Source organism: Acomys russatus, chromosome 13 (assembly GCF_903995435.1).
Source record: "Acomys russatus chromosome 13, mAcoRus1.1, whole genome shotgun sequence".
NCBI lineage: Eukaryota > Metazoa > Chordata > Mammalia > Rodentia > Muridae > Acomys > Acomys russatus.
Window position 1 is genome coordinate 34,499,626 of NC_067149.1, and position 22,735 is coordinate 34,522,360.

Below are 22,735 nucleotides of genomic sequence, written 5' to 3' on the forward strand. Positions count from 1 at the left end.
AAATTTCATGTATACAAAGATTATGTAATCTTTATAAATCAGGTTATATTGTATAATCCCCATCCATGCCATATGAGAAAGAATGGCATGTAATAATAAGACATGAGGGTCAGGTAGCCAAACGGATTCATTGGCTATTTCAGAGATATTCATGGTTCTCCGAGCTGTTCCTACATATGGGGATCAGAATATGTGTCACCTGTTTTGTTGGCAGGTCTTCTGGGTCCTTTTCATCTTCCATGTTAGGAGCAAAGATCTTCTTGAGATCTCTTAAGGTCAAATCTAATTTTTATTAACTTTGAAAGAATCCACACAGCTTTCCATTTTCTGTGGAAATAAAACCATAGCCTCTTTCCCAGTGCAACACATTTCCAGCCTTCCATTCTGAGATCAACACATCTTTAAAATATTTGGACTGATTTAAATCAGCAGGCTTTTCTAAAATCCATTGTTTTTCAGCAGCTGTGCTGTGTCATTGACATTAAAAAATTAAAGTTAATAAAGCATTATGTAATCTATGTCTGGGAGATCCCATATCCTTCTGTTTTTATAAGCATTACCTTTAAAGTATGGTTAGATATTTCCAAGATTGCTTGACCTATAGGGTTATATGGTCAGTAACATGTTTTATATTATAATATTAAAGAATTGCTGTATTTACTAAATACATATGCTGGAGCACTATTAGTTTTAATCTCTAAAGATGTCCCCATGACAGCCATTGCCTCTAATAAATGGGTAATTACAGAATCAGGATTATTAGAATTCAAGGCAGAAGCCCATTGAAATCCTGATTAGGTATCAATTATATGGTGTATATACTTCAGTTTTCCAAATTCTGCAAAATGAAAAATATCCATCTGTCATATTTCATTTCTTTGGATACCATTAGGGTTTCTTCCAGCAGTTAATGGAACTTGATTATAAAAAGAACATTAGGTCAATTATATATAATCTCTTTGTCTTGCTTTCAGGTTTTAGATATTTTTTTCTTTAAATCTCTACTATTTACATGATTCCTTTTAGGAAAATTTGAAGCTTTTAATACATTTCTATTAATAATTGATCTATCTCCTCAATTTTTAGTGCCAATGGTCCTGATAACCCTGTATGAGACAAATATAGATTATATATAATGGATGATCTCTGTTTAAAATGATCTGTTGTACTTGTATAAATAACAAAGTTAATTCTGAATCATCCGGACCAACTTCATCAGCCTCTATATACAAAACAGCTCTTTCTGCATATTGAAAGTCAGTTACTATAGTAAGGGATCCTGAAAAATCTAATAGAACAATGAGAAGAGCATATAGTTCTGATGTTTGAACTGAAGGATATAGGCTTTGAACTACTTTACTCGTATTTTCTGATTTATAACCTGCTATTCCCAACTTATTGACATCCATTTTTAAATGGTAAAAGACTGAGAAATTGGTGCTCCTCTTACTATATAAAAAGAATCAAATTAGTTCTTTTTAATAAACTGGACTTGTTGGCTTTTGGGGTATCTGTTGTTAATTTCAAAAAAAAAAAATGCTGCAAGCTCTTTGCCAGTGTTTGTTTTCTGCCCATAATGAAGCAATTTCAGCATTAGTAAAACGTACCGCAATTTCTGCTAGGTCTGTTCCTGCTAACTAACAGAGTCTCATTTTTCCTTTCAGAATCAATGCAGAAAACTTTTCTATATAGGTGTTTAATTTTTCACTCTGTTTGCTAAAAATATCCATTCTAAGATATTATCTTCTCTCTGAATACAAATTCCTGTGGGAGAATAAGTGAAAGACAAAATAACTAAAATAAAATCCAGCTTTGGACCCAAGAGATTCACATGTGCATCCTGAAATTTCTTTTCTACCAGAGCCAATTCTCTCTCATGACCCAGCTGATAATTTTCTTGGACTTTTTACATCTTTATCACTTTGTAAGGTTTAACACAAATTACTTACCTCTTGAGTAGCTAATCCAATACTGGCCATAGCCAGTTAATATTTCCCAGCAATTTCTCTCTCCTTCCCTTATTATCTCTTTCTCTCTGCTTCCTTCAGAGCCTTTACTTTTTATATTCAAACTCAATATTTCATTATATGATTGACTATGTTCAGTTTCTTTCATTTCTTCATCCATCTTTCAAAGCATTTCTATTTCATTTACTTTCCTTCAGAGATTTCACTTTCTATGTGCATTCACTAATTTCTCTTTCACTGCGTTCAAACTCCCTCTGTAATTAATTTCCTCTAAACACTGTTTTCTTGGGATTTCCAGTTTCAAGCATACACTACTTACAGGTTCAATGTCAGCTTTTCAGTCTTCAGGCACTGTGGTGGCCTCAGTCTGTGCCTGTTTCTACTGCCTGCAAGCTGTGTCTAGATATGGATTCTGAGCCCCAGGTTTCCCATGTCTAAGCTAGGAATTCATGCACCTGGGTATCACTTTTGGAGTCCATTCAGGGCCTTAACCTTGGATCTCATGATCTACTTTGGTATGCCAATTGTTGTAAGACCCTGGTGACCTGGACACCATAAATATAAAGACACCGAGACCTTTCTAATCTTTTAAAGCGTAGGCCTTAGTTGGATAGATTCTCAACTATCTCATCTAAATTATCCTAAGCACCTAGCTCCACCCATGGCTAGGTATACCTTCCAGGCCTGATGTCATAATCTGTCTCCTCTTGTGTCTCCTGGTGAAAAGACCCTCTTCTTTCTTCTTCCCAGAGTCTCTTTTTCCCTACCAGGAAGTCCCATCTTCCATATTCTGCCCAGATATTGGCTGTCATATTTTTTAAAAGCCAATCAGTGAATGCCTTAGGTAAGGAAGGACAGAGACACATCTTCAAACAGTGTACCCCAACAAATCTCCTCCTTGATTAGCCAAGTCTTTATTCTTCTTTACCTGTGGACATTTTAAAATGTAAATTTTTAAAAATGTGTATGGGTATTTTGCCTACATGCATGGCTGTGTACTTCAAGTATGAAGTTGTTCGTGTTGGTCATAAGACAATATTGAATTCCCTGGGACTAGGCAGTTGTGACTCACTATGTGGGTGCTTAGACCTTTCCAACCCCACCTGAATGGTATTACTTTTATATTCCATCTCTATGTGTTGCTCCACTGTTGTTGGAAGACCCTTTGCAAATAGCAAAGCAGTTGATCAGTAAGCATGTGAGCTGGTAACCAGGCCTACAGAAACAAAATCTTTGTACTTTGTATAAAGCTCCTACTTTGTACCCTCCTCTTTTTATCCTATAATTTAGTATACAGGACTATACTGTAATATAGACGTTACTTGATCACATAGGACTAATAACTCTGGTGAGTTTCTTCTTTTGATAGATTGAGTATTGTATCCCTAAAAGTCATATTCACTTAGAACTTTGCAGTATGTCCTTATATGGAAATGGTCATCAGAAATCAATCAGATTACAATAAGGTCAGAACAGACCACATAATTCAATGATCAGGGTCATGGTGGGAGAGAAATTTGAGTACGGAAACATGTACAGGGAAGGCAATGTGAAGAACACATGGAAAGGATATCATGTGATAATAGAATCAGAGTACTAAGAGATGTCTCCACAAGATTAGGGACAAGTGTGGCCAACCAAGAAGGATAGGTCAGCCTCTTCCTTAGAACATCTAAGCAGAACTAACCAATCCTATCTTGAGAAATTAGGCTTTCCTTCAGAACTGCTCACAAAAATCAATAATATCAGACTTCAGCCTCTTGAGATATGAATTAAAAGGTCTCGTGGTGAAGGTACTTGGTATGTGGAACGTAGCAATGGTAATACCCTACTACCTTTACCTGCTGTTTTCTATGTGGTAAGTCAGCACACAGAGATAAGAGGGAGGGACTTTATGCCTTCAGCTTTATGCCTAAAGGCTGCCCCAACTCCTGCTCCAAATGCTTCACAAATGGGAGCAGCAAAAAAATAAGGAGTTACAATCTGAGAGGTCCACAGGGGACAGATAGAAAATACAATGAGAAGTTCATCTGTTCCTAGAAGCAACTTCTGTTTTCTGGCCTATTGCTGCCCTGAAGGGATGTGTTACCTATAATACCCTGTTTTCCCATATGTCACAATTATTCCAGAATGGAGTTTTGCGTGAAATATCCCAATTATTTGAATGAACAGAATGTTCAATATAGAATGAAACACACACACACAGGCCTAGGCAACCTATGCTCTGATCTCGCAATGAGGGGATGATTGACATGCTCTGTGGTATCCCTCAACAAAAAGCAGGAGGGAATCCCTGGTTGAGAGCAGGCATGTCTTAACTGTACCTAAGGTATCATTGGTAACCCTTGGACATTGTAGTCCACTCCTGTGTGGAGCCAAACACCATGAGGCAATGCCACCAACCTGCCAGTCTTCCTGAGCCAACAAGTAGCAATACCTACCAACATCGCTGCTTTTTAAAGAACTCCAACCCACCCTGCAATGTATGAAACTATTGCCTTGTTCTCAGGCTTTCAACTTTCAATTGTGTAATTTTGTTTTTACTATATTTCATGTAAAGTAGAGAAAAAGAGTTTTATAATCCCTTTCTATGTATCAAAAGGGTGTTTTCTTGCCATTTTGCACAAGGAAGTGTGGCTTTGTAGTGTAAAGAGATTTAATTATAAGAAAATATTTCAAAGTGACTCAGGCAAATGAGTATGCCCTGTCTCTCTCCTTAACAGCAGGACCTCCACGCACAACTGCTCAGAAGAATTACAGGTCACCATTCAGAGATCAACCTTCCCTTTGGGGTGATAGAATATTGTGGAGTTGGCAGCTTTTGTCATCTGCTACTAAAGCCCCCCAAAAGAAAAGATTCAGCACTTTTAAAGGTCCCCTGTCCCCAGACTGGTTTTGATTTACAGGGCTGACAAGGTCAGCTCTTTAACGGCTGCAAGCCAGAGCTTCGAACTAAGAAAGAAAGATTCAATTTATTTCATAATTCCAGATATGCTCCTGCCACCCCCAACCCCCACCATATCTGAAACCTCTGGTGATAGTAGGAGAGCAAACATTTCTGTGTGCTGCAGGTAATTTACTGTGTTGTGAATTAGATGACCTCTCCTCATGTAGAGACAATTGAGTTCCATGTCACACCCTTGTTTTTATTACTTGATACTTTATCATTGTTGACTTTTCTCTGATATTATCAGGGATGTCCTCAAAAACCCACTGGGAGGTCATGACGGACCCATTCTAAGCCACGGATGGATTTACATTTTTCAATCCTTTTTATCTAGTTCTATCACTATTCCTAAGCCTTAGGAGGAGCTTAGAGTTCAGAGTCAACCTCAGGGTCAATCAATAGCCTAAAATGGAAAAGCTCAAGTGAGATGGAGCACAAAGGAAGCTTTGTCATCTTAGTGAGAAGGGCTCCAGGGATGGCTTAGTGGTTAAGGGCACTTTCTGCTATTGCATAGGAGCCAGGTATGTTTCCCAGCACCTACATGGTAACACCAAACCATCTGTAACTCCAGGTCTAGGGATCCAGTACCCTCTTCTGACCACTATAATCACCAAAAACATACATGGTGCACATAAATACACCAGCAAAATTCTCATACACATAAAAAAATTAAATAAAACTTTTTAAATTTTCAAGAAAATTAATGTACAATGAGTCTTTGAGGAACTTGGTTTTTTTTTTTTCTTTCTTTCTTTTTGAAAGTTAGTGTGGCATCCAACTTAAAAGGAAATATATATAGATATAGATATAGATATTAATATTGGGTATTATCTCAAAAAATATTTGAGATTGTCCAACTAGCACTTAAAATATGAGCTATTTTCTAGCTCATAGAAAGGTTCCATAAAACAGAGATTAAAATTAAGGTTCAGTCAGTAAAATGCCTATCATGAAAACATGCAGACTGAATTCAGATCTTGAGGACCTGTGCACAAATCAGACTTTGCAGTGCATGTATATAATTTCATCTGAGGAACCAGGCTGCAGAAAGGAAGGAGGAGACAGAAGGACCACTCAGGCTCATTGCCCAGCCTGTGTATATCCCAATCTGTGACCTCTAGCTTTAGCGAGGGATCTTCTGTCAAAAAACCCAGTAGAAAGCAAAGAGGTCACCCGATGTGTCAGCCTCTGAGGTCCATACGCATGTACTCACATGTACACATATAAACAAGTATATGTAAGACACACACGCATACACACATCTATAAAACAAACTTAAAGCAATAGGTTAATGTGTAACTTATAGCCTTTAAGTGTAGAAATAAGTAGCTAAAAGTATGATACAGCTATACATGAGGAGGTATCATGCTAGTTTTTCCTATACTCACTACTCTGCGGCTGTTCTACCATAGTAAGCATTCATCAGTTTGTTCATAATATGTTCTGGAAAGGCAGCCACCCGCCCCCCTTCCCGACTCACTGGCAGAAACCCGTCCTCTGTCTGCCACTCTCATATACACTATCACCTGGACAAGTTCTGAAATGTCTTGAAGAGATTGCATTCTTCCATTTTTATGGGCTGAAAACTATTTCTTGTGTCTGAAATTGTTGGTTCGTATATCATGGATTCCTAACTATTGGACAGAGTCAGAAGCTCAGCATTGAAATAAAGTGCTGGCCTCTCCATTTTTGCCTCTCTCAGTCTCTTTGCTTGACTTCCTTAAGAACTGTCTTTTTTCTATGGCAAGTGAAGTAACTGCCCACATTCCTGTTTTATATCATCCAAGTTTAGCAATTTGCCAGAAAAAGGTTGTCTTCTCAGATAGACTCTGGTTTCAGTAGCATGTATATCCTTAAGCCAACCACTGCAGAAAAGACAAGTGGGTCTCCTGGTCAGCCAGGTCTGGCCACTACTCTTCTCACAGCTAGGGTTATGAAAAACATCTTTCTTATTGGAAGAGTAGTGACCTTTTCACTCATAGAAATGGATGGTCTATAACATGATAACATTATTTCTAGTTCTATTGTCATGTTTAAAGCATTATTACATTTATTGAAAATGTAACTATATGGGTGAAGGCTATTATACTAATTTTTCCTGAAGAGATATAAACAAACATTTTACTCCAGATAGGGCACCCCGCCAAAAGTCAACTGCTGAAACAATGAGTTTATTAGCATTTCTTACAGGGGGTGTGAGGGAGGGGTTGCTCAGAGGCAGCTGAATCCTGCCCAGGATGGGTGCCAACTCAAGAAAGCTCCAATTCAGGAGCTCTATGCATGACTTGCAGGTGGCTCTACAGATCCAAGAGTAGCTTTTCCAAGCAGCTCAGCTGGTCAGAGTTTCTTCCCCAGGCAGCTATTTCCTGATTTTTTAACTATGGGGAGGGGCCTTGTGAATCCTCTAAGTTTCAGATCTTCTTCCTTGACTTGTAAGATCGTTCATTTTCTGAATTTCATGAGCTTCCCTCCTCCCTCTAGGAGGGAATATCTCAATTAGGAAGTAATTGTCATATGACAAAGGTATATTAAACACCCATGGATGATGCTCATACGCCTTCTCTATTGTTTGACAACTTAGTGTCACCTGTATGCCTTGTTGAATGTGCTGATATGTCATAGGACTCCAGATGGTAGAACTACTCCCCAGTTCTCTTGACCTGAGCATTCCCTTACGGATACTTGAAACAATGGGGGGAGGGGGGAGAGGGAGGTGCAGCTCTCCACTGATGAAAACAATTGGTTGATACAGCTAACTGGTACATTTGGTGTGCCACACATTTTCTAAGTACCAACAACCTACAAGACAGTTTTTATTCGTGTGTTTGCTCAAATGAGACAACTTAAGTACAGAGATACCACTTCACTCAAAATGATACAGCTTAAGCGTAGGAGTGAGTGTTGAGTTTAGGTTCAGAATTGGTCTTCTTAGCCACTGAATTTTGTTGCAAGAGAATCATTCTGCAAACACAAGATTGGCCCCTAATCTGGATTGCACCAAGGAAGAGTAAAGAGCTGAAGCAAGAAGACGTGATTTAGTGAAGGCTGCTGAAGTTGTCCACCTACCAATGACCTTGCTCACTCGCATCCTCCCTATGAATTCTAATATTCCAAGTCTTTTTTTTATTAATAACAATGAGAAGGGTAAAGTACAAAACAGAACCGATGTCAATCACTAAAATAACAAATTGCCTTAGATCAGTTCTCAACTAGAGGTAAAACTTGCCCTCTCCCCAAGGACAGGTCCCCTTGATCTTTTTTGATTGTCAGAACGTTGGGCTGGGAGTGAAATGGGGACAGAGATGGCCCTAGTGTGCTCTTGGTATCCTTCCCTAAGACGAAGAATCATCGAAACCAAAAGAACGGTACTGAAAGGGTCAAGCTGCCCTGTCCTTGAGCATAAATAATGTGGGCACGTTACGCACTTGACATGTATCAGGGTCAGTCTAGGGCCCAAATCATTTTTGGGAGGATCCTCTGCTCGCTTCCTGCTCCGTATCATTTGCATGGTACAGTTTTATTTGGGCAGTAGCTTTAGGATTTTGGAATGCAAATGATACTGTTTTAATTGAAGCAATCTATTAATAGACCTTTGTGCATCAAAAGTGTCCCTCTGAGTGTTTACTATACTCCAGGCTCATCTACCTCATGTTAAATGAATTCACATCCAAAATATGAAAGCCACCCTATTTACTGAGTTATCATATGTCAACATTTCTCAATTTCCAGCAAATTGTCTCATAAATAGGAATGTGATTAAGTCCCTGAAAGCTATTTTGGTTATTATTGAGGTAATTAAAATGTGGTCACCACTCTGCTTTTGTGAGTACATCTGCTCTCTGGTAAATAAGGAATCAAATTCTGTGCAGTGAGAAACTGTATATGCCTTTGTGGGTGAGTAAGCAGAAGGCCTCCTGTCTGCTTCTTTTTCAACCAAGGCTTTGATTTAACTGGAGCAAGAATACCTTTACCGCTGTAGCTTTGAGGAATTGTACTGTGGGAGATAATCCCTACGTATAAAAACTAAGAGGAACTTCATCATTATTTACTACATTTTCTGTATGTTTTCCCACATGTAAATGATGTGCTTTGATAGTATTCATTTCCTCCCGCCTCCTACTCCAGCTAAGACCCTTCCTCTCCCAAAATATCCCCCCTCCCCCTTCCCCCCCCCCCCGTGAACTTCCTACCCTGTGTATATGACTCAATGAGTTTCATTAAGGTTATTTATGGGCATATGGGCAATGACTTATGTAAGGGTGCTTGGGTCCCTTCTTGGTGCCTGCATCACTAAAGAAAACATCCCTCTTTTTCACACATCAACCATTGCCCAAGTAAGAATCCACAGGGAAAGGTGGGGCCCCTTTCATGGTACTGTTGACAGGTGCAACCTTGTCCAGTGCTTGAGAGGATTTATGTTACCTGACTTTATAGCTTGATATTCTATTGATTTTAAAGCTTTGTTGGTTTGGGCTCCTATGTCCTTCTTTGCCTGGGTGACTTAGAAACAGAAGCTGCAATGAGCAGCTCCTTTTCTCTTTGTGTTGCAGATAGGACCTGTGTGTGATTTTAAGGCTGCTTCCTCTTGTGTGAGTCTGAATTCACAGCCATGGCCGAGGGCAGGTTTTATTACTTGGAAAACTTTGCTTTAATTGTGTCTCCATAGGCTTTGTGGCTTGTAAAACAGAAAGAATACAACTACTAAGGCAACCCTCTCAGGCCAGCTGCCAGGAGCTACTGCCACGTAATGGCCATGATTCTGACATGACTTTTTAGTCTCCACAGGGGATCTATTTCAGCCCACAAACCATTGTCCCCCAAACTCCAGTCCTCTAGCAGAGGGCAACACAGGCACAGCCACCACCCACCAGTACAGACCCTCCCAACCACAACACTCTAGCTGCCCCTCTGTACCTTCTCTGCTGATTTGTGATGACTCAGTTTATTTACAGGCTGACTTAACTACTCTATAAAATGAGAGTACTGAAGAGGGTTTTGTAGGTCCCAACCCCCCCTTATGTAGAAGTGACTAAGTAATAGTCCATGTTTCAAAACAAAAGAGAATAGATGTCTTAGTATATTCATCTATAGTAGTCCTAGCACTTGGGTCAGAAATACAAGGCCAGCCTGGGCTACACAGTGTGTTCCTTTCTCAAAAATAAAATCAATCAATTGATTAATAATTAACAAAACAAATAGATGAAAGATACTGCTATCTGATAAATGTGCTAGAAATTCCATAGAACCTGCCTTTTCCAAGAGCGAGTCAGGTTTATTTTAATAAGTTTGATTTCATAGATAAGGAGACCAAAGGTCACAAAGATGAGCAAGCAGAGTTGGCATATGTGGTGTACAAATCACCTGTGTGATTCCAGCATCTTTGTTTTCCACATTCTAGCTAGCTTACTCATAGAATCTGGAACATGTCTGAGAAGACCTGTAGCTTCATTATGCAAAAGATAGTAAATGTGGTGTCTGCAATACAGTAAATTTAAATCTTCAATTATGTTTATTTAAAAATCAAAATTTCTTTTAAGTGAAGCCCTGTCCATTCTAGATCCTTGGCTGAAATAGCTACTAGAACCCCCACTGGTTTAGCCACTCAAGTTCCCATAATATATGACAGTTCTTAGAATAGAATTTACTTACATACTTATTCATTCTACCACTTAACAACAGTTTACAGGACATTTGTAACCTCTACCCAATATGCCAGATACAAGTTATGTCATAAGATGAACACTGCCCCTGCTCTCAGAAGATATAGGACAAGGAACAAATAACTGACAAAGGGAGGCAATGTCCAAGTCTAGCAGAATTGTAAGTACAAAGGCCCCGAGGTAGAAAGAGATCCGAAATACTCTAGGAACTTGTAGGGAACCACTGTGCTTAAAGGTCATTGAAGGCAAAACATAAGAGAAGCAAGAGAACAGTGTGTGAGTGTGTGTGTATGTATGTGTGTGTGTGTGTGTGTGTGTGTGTGTGTGTGTGTGTGAGAGAGAGAGAGAGAGAGAGAGAGAGAGAGAGAGAGAGAGAGAGAGAGAGAGAGAGAGAGAGACAGAGACAGAGTCAGAGACAGAGACACAGAAACAGACAGAGGGAGAGGTAGAGATCATGAGGGAATAAGGGCATGGGCACGAGGATGTGAGGGAGTAAGGGCAGGAGTGTGTGAGAGCAAGCAGGCATGAAGACAGATGTGTTAAGGCTAGGGTTAAATCTTGAGTATCATCCCCACATGCTGGCCACCCACCTTAGTATTTTAAGACAAGGTTTCTTATTCACCTGGAAGCTCACTGAGCAGGCTGAAACTGCCTAACCCTTAAGTCTCAGGCATCCACCTACGGCTGCCTTTCCACTGCCTTTACAAGCTCATGACGTTCCAACCACCTTTTTTCACATGGGTTCTGGGAATGGAACCCAGGCCCTCACCGTTCTGTGGCAAGCATTTTACCAGCTAAGCTATCTCCTCCACATCCTTTTCTAATTTTTCCTTAGCTGTTTTAAACCTGATGGTGGTCTTCAAGATCTCCCTTTGTGTTGTATGATCAGAGGTATTACAGAACGAGAGATGTTATTTTAACCAAAGTTTGAGAGTGTTTTCAGCAAGAAAAATAGTAAAAGTATTAAATGCACCACATGTCCCAATAATTTTGATGCATATGTAGACAAACCGCCTAAAAACAGATGAGCCTGTCAAAGGATGTAGCTATGATGTATAGTGTGAAAGGCCGTAGAATGGCAGAAATCATGTCTCATGAGAAAACACTTTACCTATTTGCTTTGCTTTCAGAATTACCATTTCTGAAGATGGAAACCTCAGAATCATCAATGTGACTAAATCCGATGCTGGAAGCTACACCTGTATAGCTACTAACCATTTCGGAACTGCCAGCAGTACTGGGAATGTGGTCGTGAAAGGTAACGTCTAACTCAGAGAGGCCACGTGTCTTCTAAGAATAGATTCTCTAGACGTGGCAGTGCTCATATTAATATGTATAGATAGCACTGTTGCTAGATTAATTCATCACAGCAAGCTTGATATGATTAACAATTCTTCGAGAACCGTTGGTAATGAATATGATTGAAAGGCTATCTTATTTCGGCATCGTCCAATACAATTTGAGAATTACAGCCATTGTGTCTATTATAGTACTGTAACAAATGTTATCTGCAGTCCTTTAATTAAATTTCTTTCAAGTCTCTATAGGTTTGAAATTCATGTCTAGGAACCCTGCGCTAACAAATTAAAAACCCATGATTCAAGTACTATTTTTAGCAAACATTGTTTAAACAACGACTCTGGCAGTTTTACAAAGAGCTGCCCTGGGTATTCACAGATATGGATATGGCTTCTGCAAGTAATAAAGGGTTTTGATCACCTCTGTGCTTTGCTTAAGTCACCCAGCCAACCCTGTCAGTTTTATGGAAATAAAATGTCCCTCATCTCTTAGTCTGGGTGCTTTATATTTCACGACTGAAAGTCCTTTATGCTCCTCGCACAGCGTATGATGTGAAACTGTCCCAACACCAGCTCGATGGCATTGCTGCTGGAAGTGCTAAGGATTGTAAAGGATGAGATCTTAATTTCCATTTCATTTGAATTTCTATCACCTCCTGTCTTGCACAGTCAGTCTTAGGATTTTTCAGTTGCTTTGACTAATAAAAATAACACTCAGTGTGGTGACTTATTAGAGGTCACCAAAAATGGAAGGACTTAAGCCTAGGAATCTGACTCCAGGTTTTCCCTAGTTCTACAAGTAAAATTGGAGACCATTTTTTTTTTCTTGCTGATATGTAATGCATTCTGATAAGCTGCTTCATATTCTTCCTTACTGACCTATTTGTAGCTTCCTCTCTGAAGTAAGATAGATCAAGGAAAGGAAAAATATTCAAAAACAATATTTACCTCAATTATCATTTAAACAGGAAGCTAAAAAAATCACCTAATTATATATGTCAGGGTCATAGGAGGTTAACAATTTGTTGTCATCTTGAAAAGTCTTTTTTTTTTTTTTTTTTTAAACCATGAATATCCTTATCTGTACAGATGGAGAATTGAAAGTCAAAGAGACTTAGAGGTAGATCTGTGTTTAGCTGGAGTCCAAATATTTTGGTTTATTATGCATTCTCCATGCCAGTATCATAGGCATATGACTGTGGGTTTGCTCTGTTTCACAGGGCAAAAGAAAAAGTGGCTAGGTAATATTTATAGCATAGAATTCCAGCTAGAGACCTTGGGTAATGTATGGTTGTTGGCTGCCAGAGGAAATTTAGTGATTACTAGGACCTGGACAGAGAGGCCAAGCTTTCCAAGACAGTTACTAGTTAAGCTCAGGCCTGTTAGAATGATGTTTCCCTTGTGCAGATACAAGGGAATACTAGCACACCATGTTAAATTACAATCAAAGACCAGGATTAAAGTCAAAGAGATGTGGCTTAGATCTCACTTCTTCTCCTTACTATCTCCATGACCTTGTACATGGATTAGTAGCTTGTATGGAGACAATAGCTTGGCATGGTTGATGTGTCTGTGGTGATCCACATTAAGAAGTAAGCAAGAGGCAGAGGTAGGAGGACCTCTGAGAGTTCAAGGCCAGCCTGGCCTACAAAGTGAGTCTAGGACAGCCAAGGCTACACAGAGAAACCCTATCTTTAAAAAAAAGGAAATAAGTATGGGTATCTGAAAATAGGAGGTGTTATTTATATTATAATAAAATTATTATATACACATTCTAAATCACTGGACACTTACTGAAGTTCCTCATCCAGTACAGTAATTAGGAAAGACAAATAAGAGGAGGTTACAGACATACTGATATAGACATCATATGTCCCTGCCGCACTGTAGAAAGTAGGGTATTTTCCCATCAGCCTTCTGATGCTGGAGGTGCCACCAGAAAGATGAAGAAATGGTTCCCAAGCAACTGTTCAGTTCTCTGCTGCCATCTTGTATGGTGCCACAGAGCAAAGCTTCCAAGCATACCAGGATGAAGTGTATCACAGCCACCTCATATTCTGTATAGATATAAATATTACTGAGATAATAGCTTTTACTTATCTTCATAAATTAAATAATTTATTCATTGCCATCTAGTAAGATGTGAACAGTAGTTCCTCAAGAATAGTACAAGAGTTCCTGTGGGTTCGCAGTTAAATGTTTTTCATTTTAGTAATCATGTGCTTCAATGTGTGTTAGGAAAACAATAGTTTTCTGTCAATAGCAATGAATCAAAAATGTTAAAATATACTTAAGTATGTCAGCACACATAAGAGTATTAAATATCCATTGTTACAAGAGACCATGTCAAAGTAGGCAGGGTGGTGCGCATATAGTTAAAGATTGGAACCAGACCTTCCAGGACATTTTCAAGAGAACTCTAGTGAGTTTAGAAGGTCAAAAGACATCCTGCAAGGTGTGCATAGAGCACTCTAACTGTAAGTACTAGGCTGAGAAGGCTCCATCTTTACAGTGCTAGTCTTGCAAGCATGTGGACCTGGATTCAGTGGCCAGAATACAGGTTTCAAGAGCCAGGCCTGGTGACATGCACATATAATTCCCAGGTAAGGTAGGTCTCTTATGCTCCCTAGCCAGCCAGTTCAGCCTACGTGGCATGGCACTGTCTCAAGAGAACAAGGTGGATCACTCCCAGAGAACAGAATCCAATCTGCCTCTAGCCTTCATATACATGTGTACCATGTCCATGCCCACCTACACATACATGTGCAGATACACTTGCACACACACACACACACACACACACACACACACACAAATTTTCAGAACAATATGAGAAAGAGGGAGTCCTGGGAGAAAAGGCACATGGGTAATATGAAGAGAGGAGAGGAAGGCAGACATGCTCATGTATGAACAGTGAGGTCAGGTCATCCCAGCCCAGGAGCCCGGTGCCCACTTGAACTTCATGTCTTTCATTGGTCTCTCTGGACTTACTCACTGGCACTCAGATATATCAGCGTCCCCAGCCAGGCTTCGGATGCCTGTGTTGTTGTGATACAGGCATGGGGATATGAGCTTCATCTCATCAGTATGGTCGTGGAAGATAAGAAACCTGTTACCTTTAAGTACAGCCCAAGGTGATTAGGAAGCACTCCTGTCTCCTTCCAGGGCTTGAGTCTGACCTCTGCCGGTATTAGGGGGCAGTGCCTGTGTGTACTGGGGACTGCTAGGCTGCCAGGCCTCTCCCAAAGACGATAACATAAACTGAGACATGCAATTGAGAAATCTGCTCCATAAAGCACAGTAAAAGCAGAGGAAAACCATTCTGAACTCAGCATGAACTGTGCCCAGCACTCAATTCCACATCAAATGCTTGAGCCCCACACCTTGAGTGCAGTTGTAGCCATTTAGCCTGGAATAGGAGATACTGCTGTATTTTAATTCACTTTCCAGATCTACAAAGAGACTGAAATTTATCAGAGATGGTGCTCTCTAATCTTAAAACGTGCTTCTGGTCGTTTTGATCTCTTCATATGTCTGGGATTCGAATTCTGGGAAGATCATACATCAGAACACATTTCCCTCCTAACTTTTTTTTTTTTTTTTTTTTATACAATAATTGTGTCATTAACCACTCCTTTAAAATTCAATTCTTTTACTCACTACCTCTTGCCCAGCTATTTGGAGAGAGGCTGAAGGGAGATATTTTCAGACACAGGGTCAGTAAGTAGGGGAGGGAAGGGGGCACATTTCTACACGAGACAGGAGGTTTAAATTAATCCCTGGCAAGTATCCATCTAGGGGATAAATATTCAGATTATGCATGAGCAGGCTTCTAGGCTGCAGGATTCTGACAGGTGCCCAGGAGACTCTTGATTATCCTCCTACTGTCTGAATGTCTAAGTCTTACTGATTTAATTTTATGGTAGTTGTAGTATACTTAGAATTTGGTTTGTTGTTTAACTCTAAGCAAGATCATTTCTCAAGTCCGACTCCCAACTCCTAACAGAAAGAATTGACTTACCTTTAAGTCAATTCTCCAGGGATCATCATGTAATGCAGCTTTTAAGCTATGGCTGTGATTACCATGGTTATCTTGTTGAATTACCTCAGAGTGACCTTGTATGACTGTAGTTAGTGGTTTCAGTCTGTGCTTTGATGGGCAGCCTCCTAAGATGAAGGACTTTGTCCATGTTCCCTAGCAAGGGAGAACTGAGTAGAGCTCGTCTCCTGGAGGCAGGTCTCCTGGGCCCTGCCACTAACCTACTGTGTCTTCACATTTAGGGACAAGACTTGAAAGAAGCCACGTGTTAAATGAGCACTCCAATTGCTCATTATACTTACCTGAGCTAGAGAATGTAAGGATTTGAACACCACGGCCCGTGGGTTGTACCCAGCCCTCTGCCTGCTGTCTGTCCCAAAGCTCAGAATAACAAGCACTTGTCCAACTGGTTCAACTGAGAAAATAAAATTTTTGAATGTAGAAATTTTATGAAATTGATATTTCACTATTCATAAATAAAGTATATTTAGAAGTCAGGCAGAACATTTGTTTACATAACTGTGCTTTTATACTGCAGCAAGAATGTGGAGTTGTTAAGACACAAACTTTGCCTCATGGCCTGCATGGTCTTAAGTATTTACTGTTCAATCCTTTGGATATATGTGGATCTTTTCTTTGGGTAGCTTTTCTTTAACTAATCCTTCAAAACTTGGTGTGAGACATCCTCTTATCCGTACACAGCTCTGCTTGCACCTCGTGCTAACTTTGCATGATGGAAATTCCTATCAGATGGCCAGCTGCAGATGGCAGAGAGATTTCTTTCCCAAACTCTTTTTTCACTCCAGTGTCAGGAGAGTGACCTTCATAACTTGGATATATGCTGAAAATACAGAGAGACAATATAGGTCATTAACTTTCCCTTTGGCTGGTCACTAAACAATGCATTCAGTTTAATTCTATGGGATTTGTGGAGCCTCATACAGTTAAGACAAAAAAAAAAGTGTATGCTTGGAAGACCCCACAATGTGAAGGATAATCACTGGGGTTCTTGAACACACAAACCTCCCACTGTGACCAGCCTAATCCAGCTGAATTTCTACCTTGCATTTTCCCTAGGCTGTTCCTTTACTAATGCATTGGTGTTTCTTGTGAGATCAGCCAACATAAAAGTTCAACATTGTTTTACCCAAAGAGTAAGACTTCTTTCTGTGCATCTGTTTATTTTAATTCATTACAAAGAATCACATTCTCAATAAGACAAAAATTAATTTTCACTTCAAGGAACTATGTGAGAAGTGAAGTTTTCTGTAGGCCTTCACTCATACTCCATATACTCCCAAGGAAAAGCTAATTTTGCATTCCTTTCCAGCCCTGCACACTGAAGGTGCTTCAGGGATTATGTGAACATTCAATTGATTGCTTTCTTGCCAGACACAGTGATCATTGTTTGCCTCATCGAAAGTTTAGTCATGTTCAGAAACCACAGCTTCTTTAAGTATATTCATCCATACACATACGCATGCGTGCGTGTGTGTGTGTGTGTGTGCGCGTGTTTATAGTGACTCCATCACATAATACATGTATTGGTATATGTTTATATATCTATATGTGTATGCACATATGTGGTGGTTTCAATAGGAATGGCCCCCATAAATTTGTGTGTTTGAATGTTTGGCCATAGGCAGTGGTGTTACTAGGATGTATGGCCTTGTTTGGAGGAAGTGTCACCGTGGAGGTAAGCTCCTTGCTACCTGCAGGTCAAGATGTAGAATTCTTGGCTCCTCTAGCATCGTGTCTGCCTGCACTCTGCCCTGCTTTTCACTGTGTTGATAATAGACTAAAGCCCTGAAACTGTAAGCCAGCCCCAATTAAACATTCCTTTTTAAGAGTTGCCCTGGTCATGGTGCCTCTTCACAGCAATGAAACCCTAACTGAGACCGCACACATATAAGACAGAAAAGGAAATGTCTTCTCAGAAGCAAAGGTTAGGTTATCTATAATATCTTTAGTGTGGTCTGTCTAAAATTCAACTTTTGTGCTACCTCAATGGGACACTGAGAAATATCAACTGTCGCCTACATAAAGAGATGAATGGAAGATAGTCTTTCCTGCTGGAACCATTTTGAAGAATGCATTTGAAGCAGCCTATATATTACATGTAAAATTATTTGACTGGGGAATCAATCAGAAATCAGTAACCAGCAATGACATTTGGCTGCTAACACACAACAAAAGCTTTTAACAGTAGACCCTGATAACAGAATATATTTTGACCTAATTAGATGTCTTCCACTGGAACCAATTATATCCAGGCAATAATTAAAGGCCTTCCTAATAGGATTAGCACAATTTATGACCCAAGGCACCTAAAGCAGGAAAGAAAACTTTGTTGGTTAGAAGTGCTAAATACTAATTATAATAGATCCTTCCATAGAATGACAGTGGCCGGGTCATGTCAGTAGTAGATTCTACCACCATCTAAAGTAGTAAGAGAAAGTGTAGGCCACTGAACCTCATGGTCTGCCCATGTACACAGTAGCTTGACATAGTTGGAAATCTAATGACACAGGACATAATGATATCCTCTGACATTCATGAGGACCTTGACAACAGACACTAAGATTTCACAAACTACCTGACATTAGCATTACTAGCTATGGACATAGTGATTCTTTCTTTTAAACAAATCTATCATGAAAGAGACCTTGTAGCACTGAGATTTAAGTTTATAAAGGTTATATTCCATGAGGCCCTTTGCCACATCTGGTGGGTACTTGACGTCTCCATTCTTGGCCTAAGAGGAAAATAATATCCATTGACTTATACTTCTTTATATGTTGTTCTTTCATGGGAAAGCATGTAGGGCGGAGAGATGCATCTCCATCACATTCTTGGTTTGGGTGTACTAGACACACAGAGAGCCAGCCAGCTTGAAAAAGAAGCATCACCCAATATATATATATATATATTCCCATTAAAAAAAGAAGCATCACCCTTACTGCTAATAATCACAAAATCCATTGAAGCATCCAACTAACTTACATATAAGATTAGCAACAGGAATCAATAGCCTTTGTTGGTAAGTGTGGAAGGAAAATGGTAACCAAAAACCAGGAATGCTATTCACATACAACCAGAATAGACACTTGAATAATAAAATTCACAACACATAATCACTGTGGACCAGGAATTCCATTTCTGGATACCTACTCTAGAGGAAATCACAGATAGATGCTCTAGAAATGCAAAGAGATGAAACAACATAAACCATTTTAAAAACAGTATTATCTAATTTATGTATTGTGGCTAAATACTAAGTTGGTAATATAAAATAATGCCATGTAATTTTTAAGCAGAAAATACGTGTGTACCATAAATATACATTATTGGAAAACGGATATTGAGTGTTCTTATAATGAAATGAAATGAAAGCATTTAGCTCTGTTACTCATAATCTTTTTGCATAGAATGTAAACATATATTCTTAAAGAAAAGGGATGAAAATGTGTTGAAAACTGCTAATTCTAGAAATGTACACATGAGGATTGGTAAGTTGTTGCTGTGGTTCTGAAACATCTCAGATTTAAAAGGTCAGATCAGAACTCCATACTGTGGGTGATATCATCTAGACAGCTGATCTGAAAATTTCTTCTTCTTGCCCTCATATTGTAAACCAGACTCAACTTTTATACCAAAGGTCCTTAACTAGCTCTGTGCAAATGCTTTCTTTTAAGGTTAAAAAAAAAAAAAAAAAAAGGTAGGATAAAATAATGGATATTTTTCCTTAATGAATATTTAACAGTCAGAATTAGTCAAACAAACAAAGGCAACACAATATGACTCTGGAGCCTCATTAAATGTGAAGCACATAATTAATTTCTTTTCCAGCCATTCAAAGACACTTGTGTTGTACTGATTCAGTTTAATTGAACTTATTACCACAAACAGATAATAAGAAATATATTGAAGATATCCATCTGGCTTGCATCGGAAAACTCACATTTCATTCTTCATGGCTGTCATAGGCCATACTAATTGCCTCCTTTCAGTTGGTTTACAATCAGTATGATTTAGCTATTAATGTGATAAAATTCTTACTCAAGAAGAAGTTGATATTAAAAGCATAGATCTCTGAGCTACCTCTGCTACCACTTCTGCACACATCCTCAGCATTATTAAAGTTATATATTTTTAAGCACATAAATACAAATTCATCGTTCTCATGTGTATCTTTTTAGGGTACATCAGTCATCTTTCCACAGAGCTGTTCCTCTAACCAAGGAGAGACATGGTTTATGTTTGGCTTTTCAGTTCATTAAATGTTTACTTCCTTAGCGGAAATGGATTTTAAACAACTAATTGTTTAATAAATAAAAAGCAGAGCAAAATTAGCCATCCTCTTTCCTGCTTCTGTCTCTGAACTCCAGGTGGTTTCTTACTCTGTCAGATAGGCAGTTTTCGTGGTCACACAGTGTCTCAGAAGCAGAGGGTGTGTGGAGTGTGTATATTTCTGTTAAATCACCCCTCTCCTTTTGTTAGAGAGGTGACCCAATGGATAGAGGGATGTAACGCCTGCTCCCAACTCTGAAAGAGAAGGCTTGGTCTCTTAAAAACCCTGAACCAGAAAGGAAATGTGCCCGAAGAAGTCACAAGTGATTCTCCCCTTCCTTCCTTGGCATTTGTTTTCTGCACCAGAGGCAAGATGGGCATGACTCTCCCAAAGGAACAGGCTCTCCAAACCATGATTGAATTTCTCTAGCTGTCATATGCAATCAGATCTTAGAAAAACACTCAAAAGACTCTAGGCCTTGAGGTTAAATACAGAATCTGACCGAGATGAAAGCAAGTTAATTAACATTTTCATCATCTCTCTGTGATTTGCTTTAGCAGGGGCCATTTCTAAAAGGTTAAAATGGTTGTCTCTGTTATACATCCATTTGAGGAGCTGAAAGGAGGCTCCTGGGTTCATGGTGTAAGAGAGGAAATGTGGGCAGAACATGCAGAGAAGCAGTGACTTTTCACGTGGCCTTCTCGCAGGTCTATAATCAGTGTGCAAAAAAGCAAGATAGGCCATTAAGGAAAGATTAACAACTTCTGCTTTGAAGATTTCCCAGACTGGAGAACATGTCAACTGTCATCTTATTGACTTTCCCCCTTTCCCGCTTCAGAAGTGTAACTATTTGTAGAAGCAGGGAAAGCTCGGATTCTACTTTACAAATTAAGATGCACAGAGTCTAATCAACAATGCCTTCTCCTCCATGTATATGTTCTTAAACCTACCCTGATCATTCCTGATATAACATTTGTCTCTCTCCATTGGGTTTCCCTACAGTGTAGGAACAATATTTGATCACTGCTGTTTGCCTCAGCATTCCTTAATGCATAAGACAAAAAATAATTATGAATAATGACCAGGATCATTGCTTAAGGGACTCTCTAGTGTAGTTCCAATATGTGAGGCAACCAAAAGGTACACAGTACCTAGCCATCTCCTTCACAGGCTACTATGCACCCCAACCACAGGCAGCAGAACAGTATGGGAGCTTTAAAATAAACACACAGCCCCCAACTGTTCCCCAAAACACATGTAGCCAGAAGATCCAAGGATAAGACCCAGGAATTTTCCTTCTTAACTAGGTTTATAGATAATGTCTAAATTATGCAAAAGCTGCAAGGATAGGAGCTGATGATCTAGGAGTAGTTGATAAGCCAAGACAGAGGTATTCAAAGAGCAGGTAACTTTTCTCATTGCCATGACAAGAGGCGAGATGAAAGCAACTTAAAGGAAGATGGCTTTCTTTTGGCTCACAGTTTGATGGTGCAGTCCATTATAGAGGAAGTCCATGGTGGCAGGATCTTGAAGTAGCATGGTCCCGTTGTTTCCACAGGAAGCAGAGATAGATGAGTGCTGATGCTAAGCTTGCATTCTCCTTTTTACTTAGCTTGAGGCACAAATCCACAGATTGATATTTCCCTCATTTAGAATGGGTCTTCCCTCCTTGATGAACCCAATCTATTAGTCCCTTTCAGACGGGCCCAGCGGGTCATCTACTTGGTGCTTTTAGATCTTATGAAATTGGCAATCCAGCATACAAGGCACATGGAGGAAGGAGAAAAGAGCAAGGGGAATAAAGATGAAAGCTAAGCAAATATTGACAGATCAATAAAATTCAAATTAATAAAATAAAAAGGAGGGAGTATTGATGGTGCAGAAGTTAAGAGCATCTGATCACGAAGAGTAGAGTTACCTTGGATCCACAGATGCAAGCTAGGGGTTCTCCCTAACACTTGTAACCTTATCTCCTAGCTGTGGAGGGGCAAGACAGTTGCTGGGGCTTCCTAGTGTCCAAATTAGGAGAGAGAACATGAGCCCCAGGTTCAGGGAGAGATCCTGACATAGATTAATAGGTAGAGAATACTAGACATCTCATTCTGGCCTTCATCCACAGGCACAGGTATGCACACAATAACATATATATGCTCCAAAAAAAAAAAAAAAAAAAAAAAAAAAAAAAAAAAGTAGGATCTGGACAGATGGCTTAGCAGTTAAAAAGAATTTACTTCTTTTGCAGAGGACCCAGGTTTGATTTTCAGCACCTGTGTCAGATAGATCACAAGAGCCTGTGACTCCAGCTCCAGGGAATCTGATACCTCTGTCTGGGCTCCACAAGCACTGCATGTGAGTGCACAAAGCCACACCAACATACACAAAAGTTTAAAATAATAAAACTAAGTCTTAGTAAGGGTAAAGAGTTAAATGCAAAAGTAATGCCAGGCAGAGAGACTATAAGTAATAACCCAAAAGCAAGAGACTTGCAGAACCTACACATGGCATGTGAAAGAGGAAAACAGAATAGATCTGG

At 39.5% G+C, this 22,735-nt stretch overlaps 1 protein-coding gene across 4 annotated transcripts in view; it reads left to right on the top strand.

Annotated features, from left to right (window-relative positions):
- Positions 1-22,735, top strand: part of LOC127197235 (contactin-4) — a 746,803-nt gene that overhangs the window by 653,280 nt on the left and 70,788 nt on the right. For all 4 annotated transcript variants that reach the window (XM_051155008.1, XM_051155009.1, XM_051155007.1 and 1 more), the window contains exon 12: positions 11,705-11,832. In XM_051155008.1, coding sequence (XP_051010965.1) covers positions 11,705-11,832 — 128 coding nt within the window. The remainder of the gene's footprint in view (positions 1-11,704; positions 11,833-22,735) is intronic.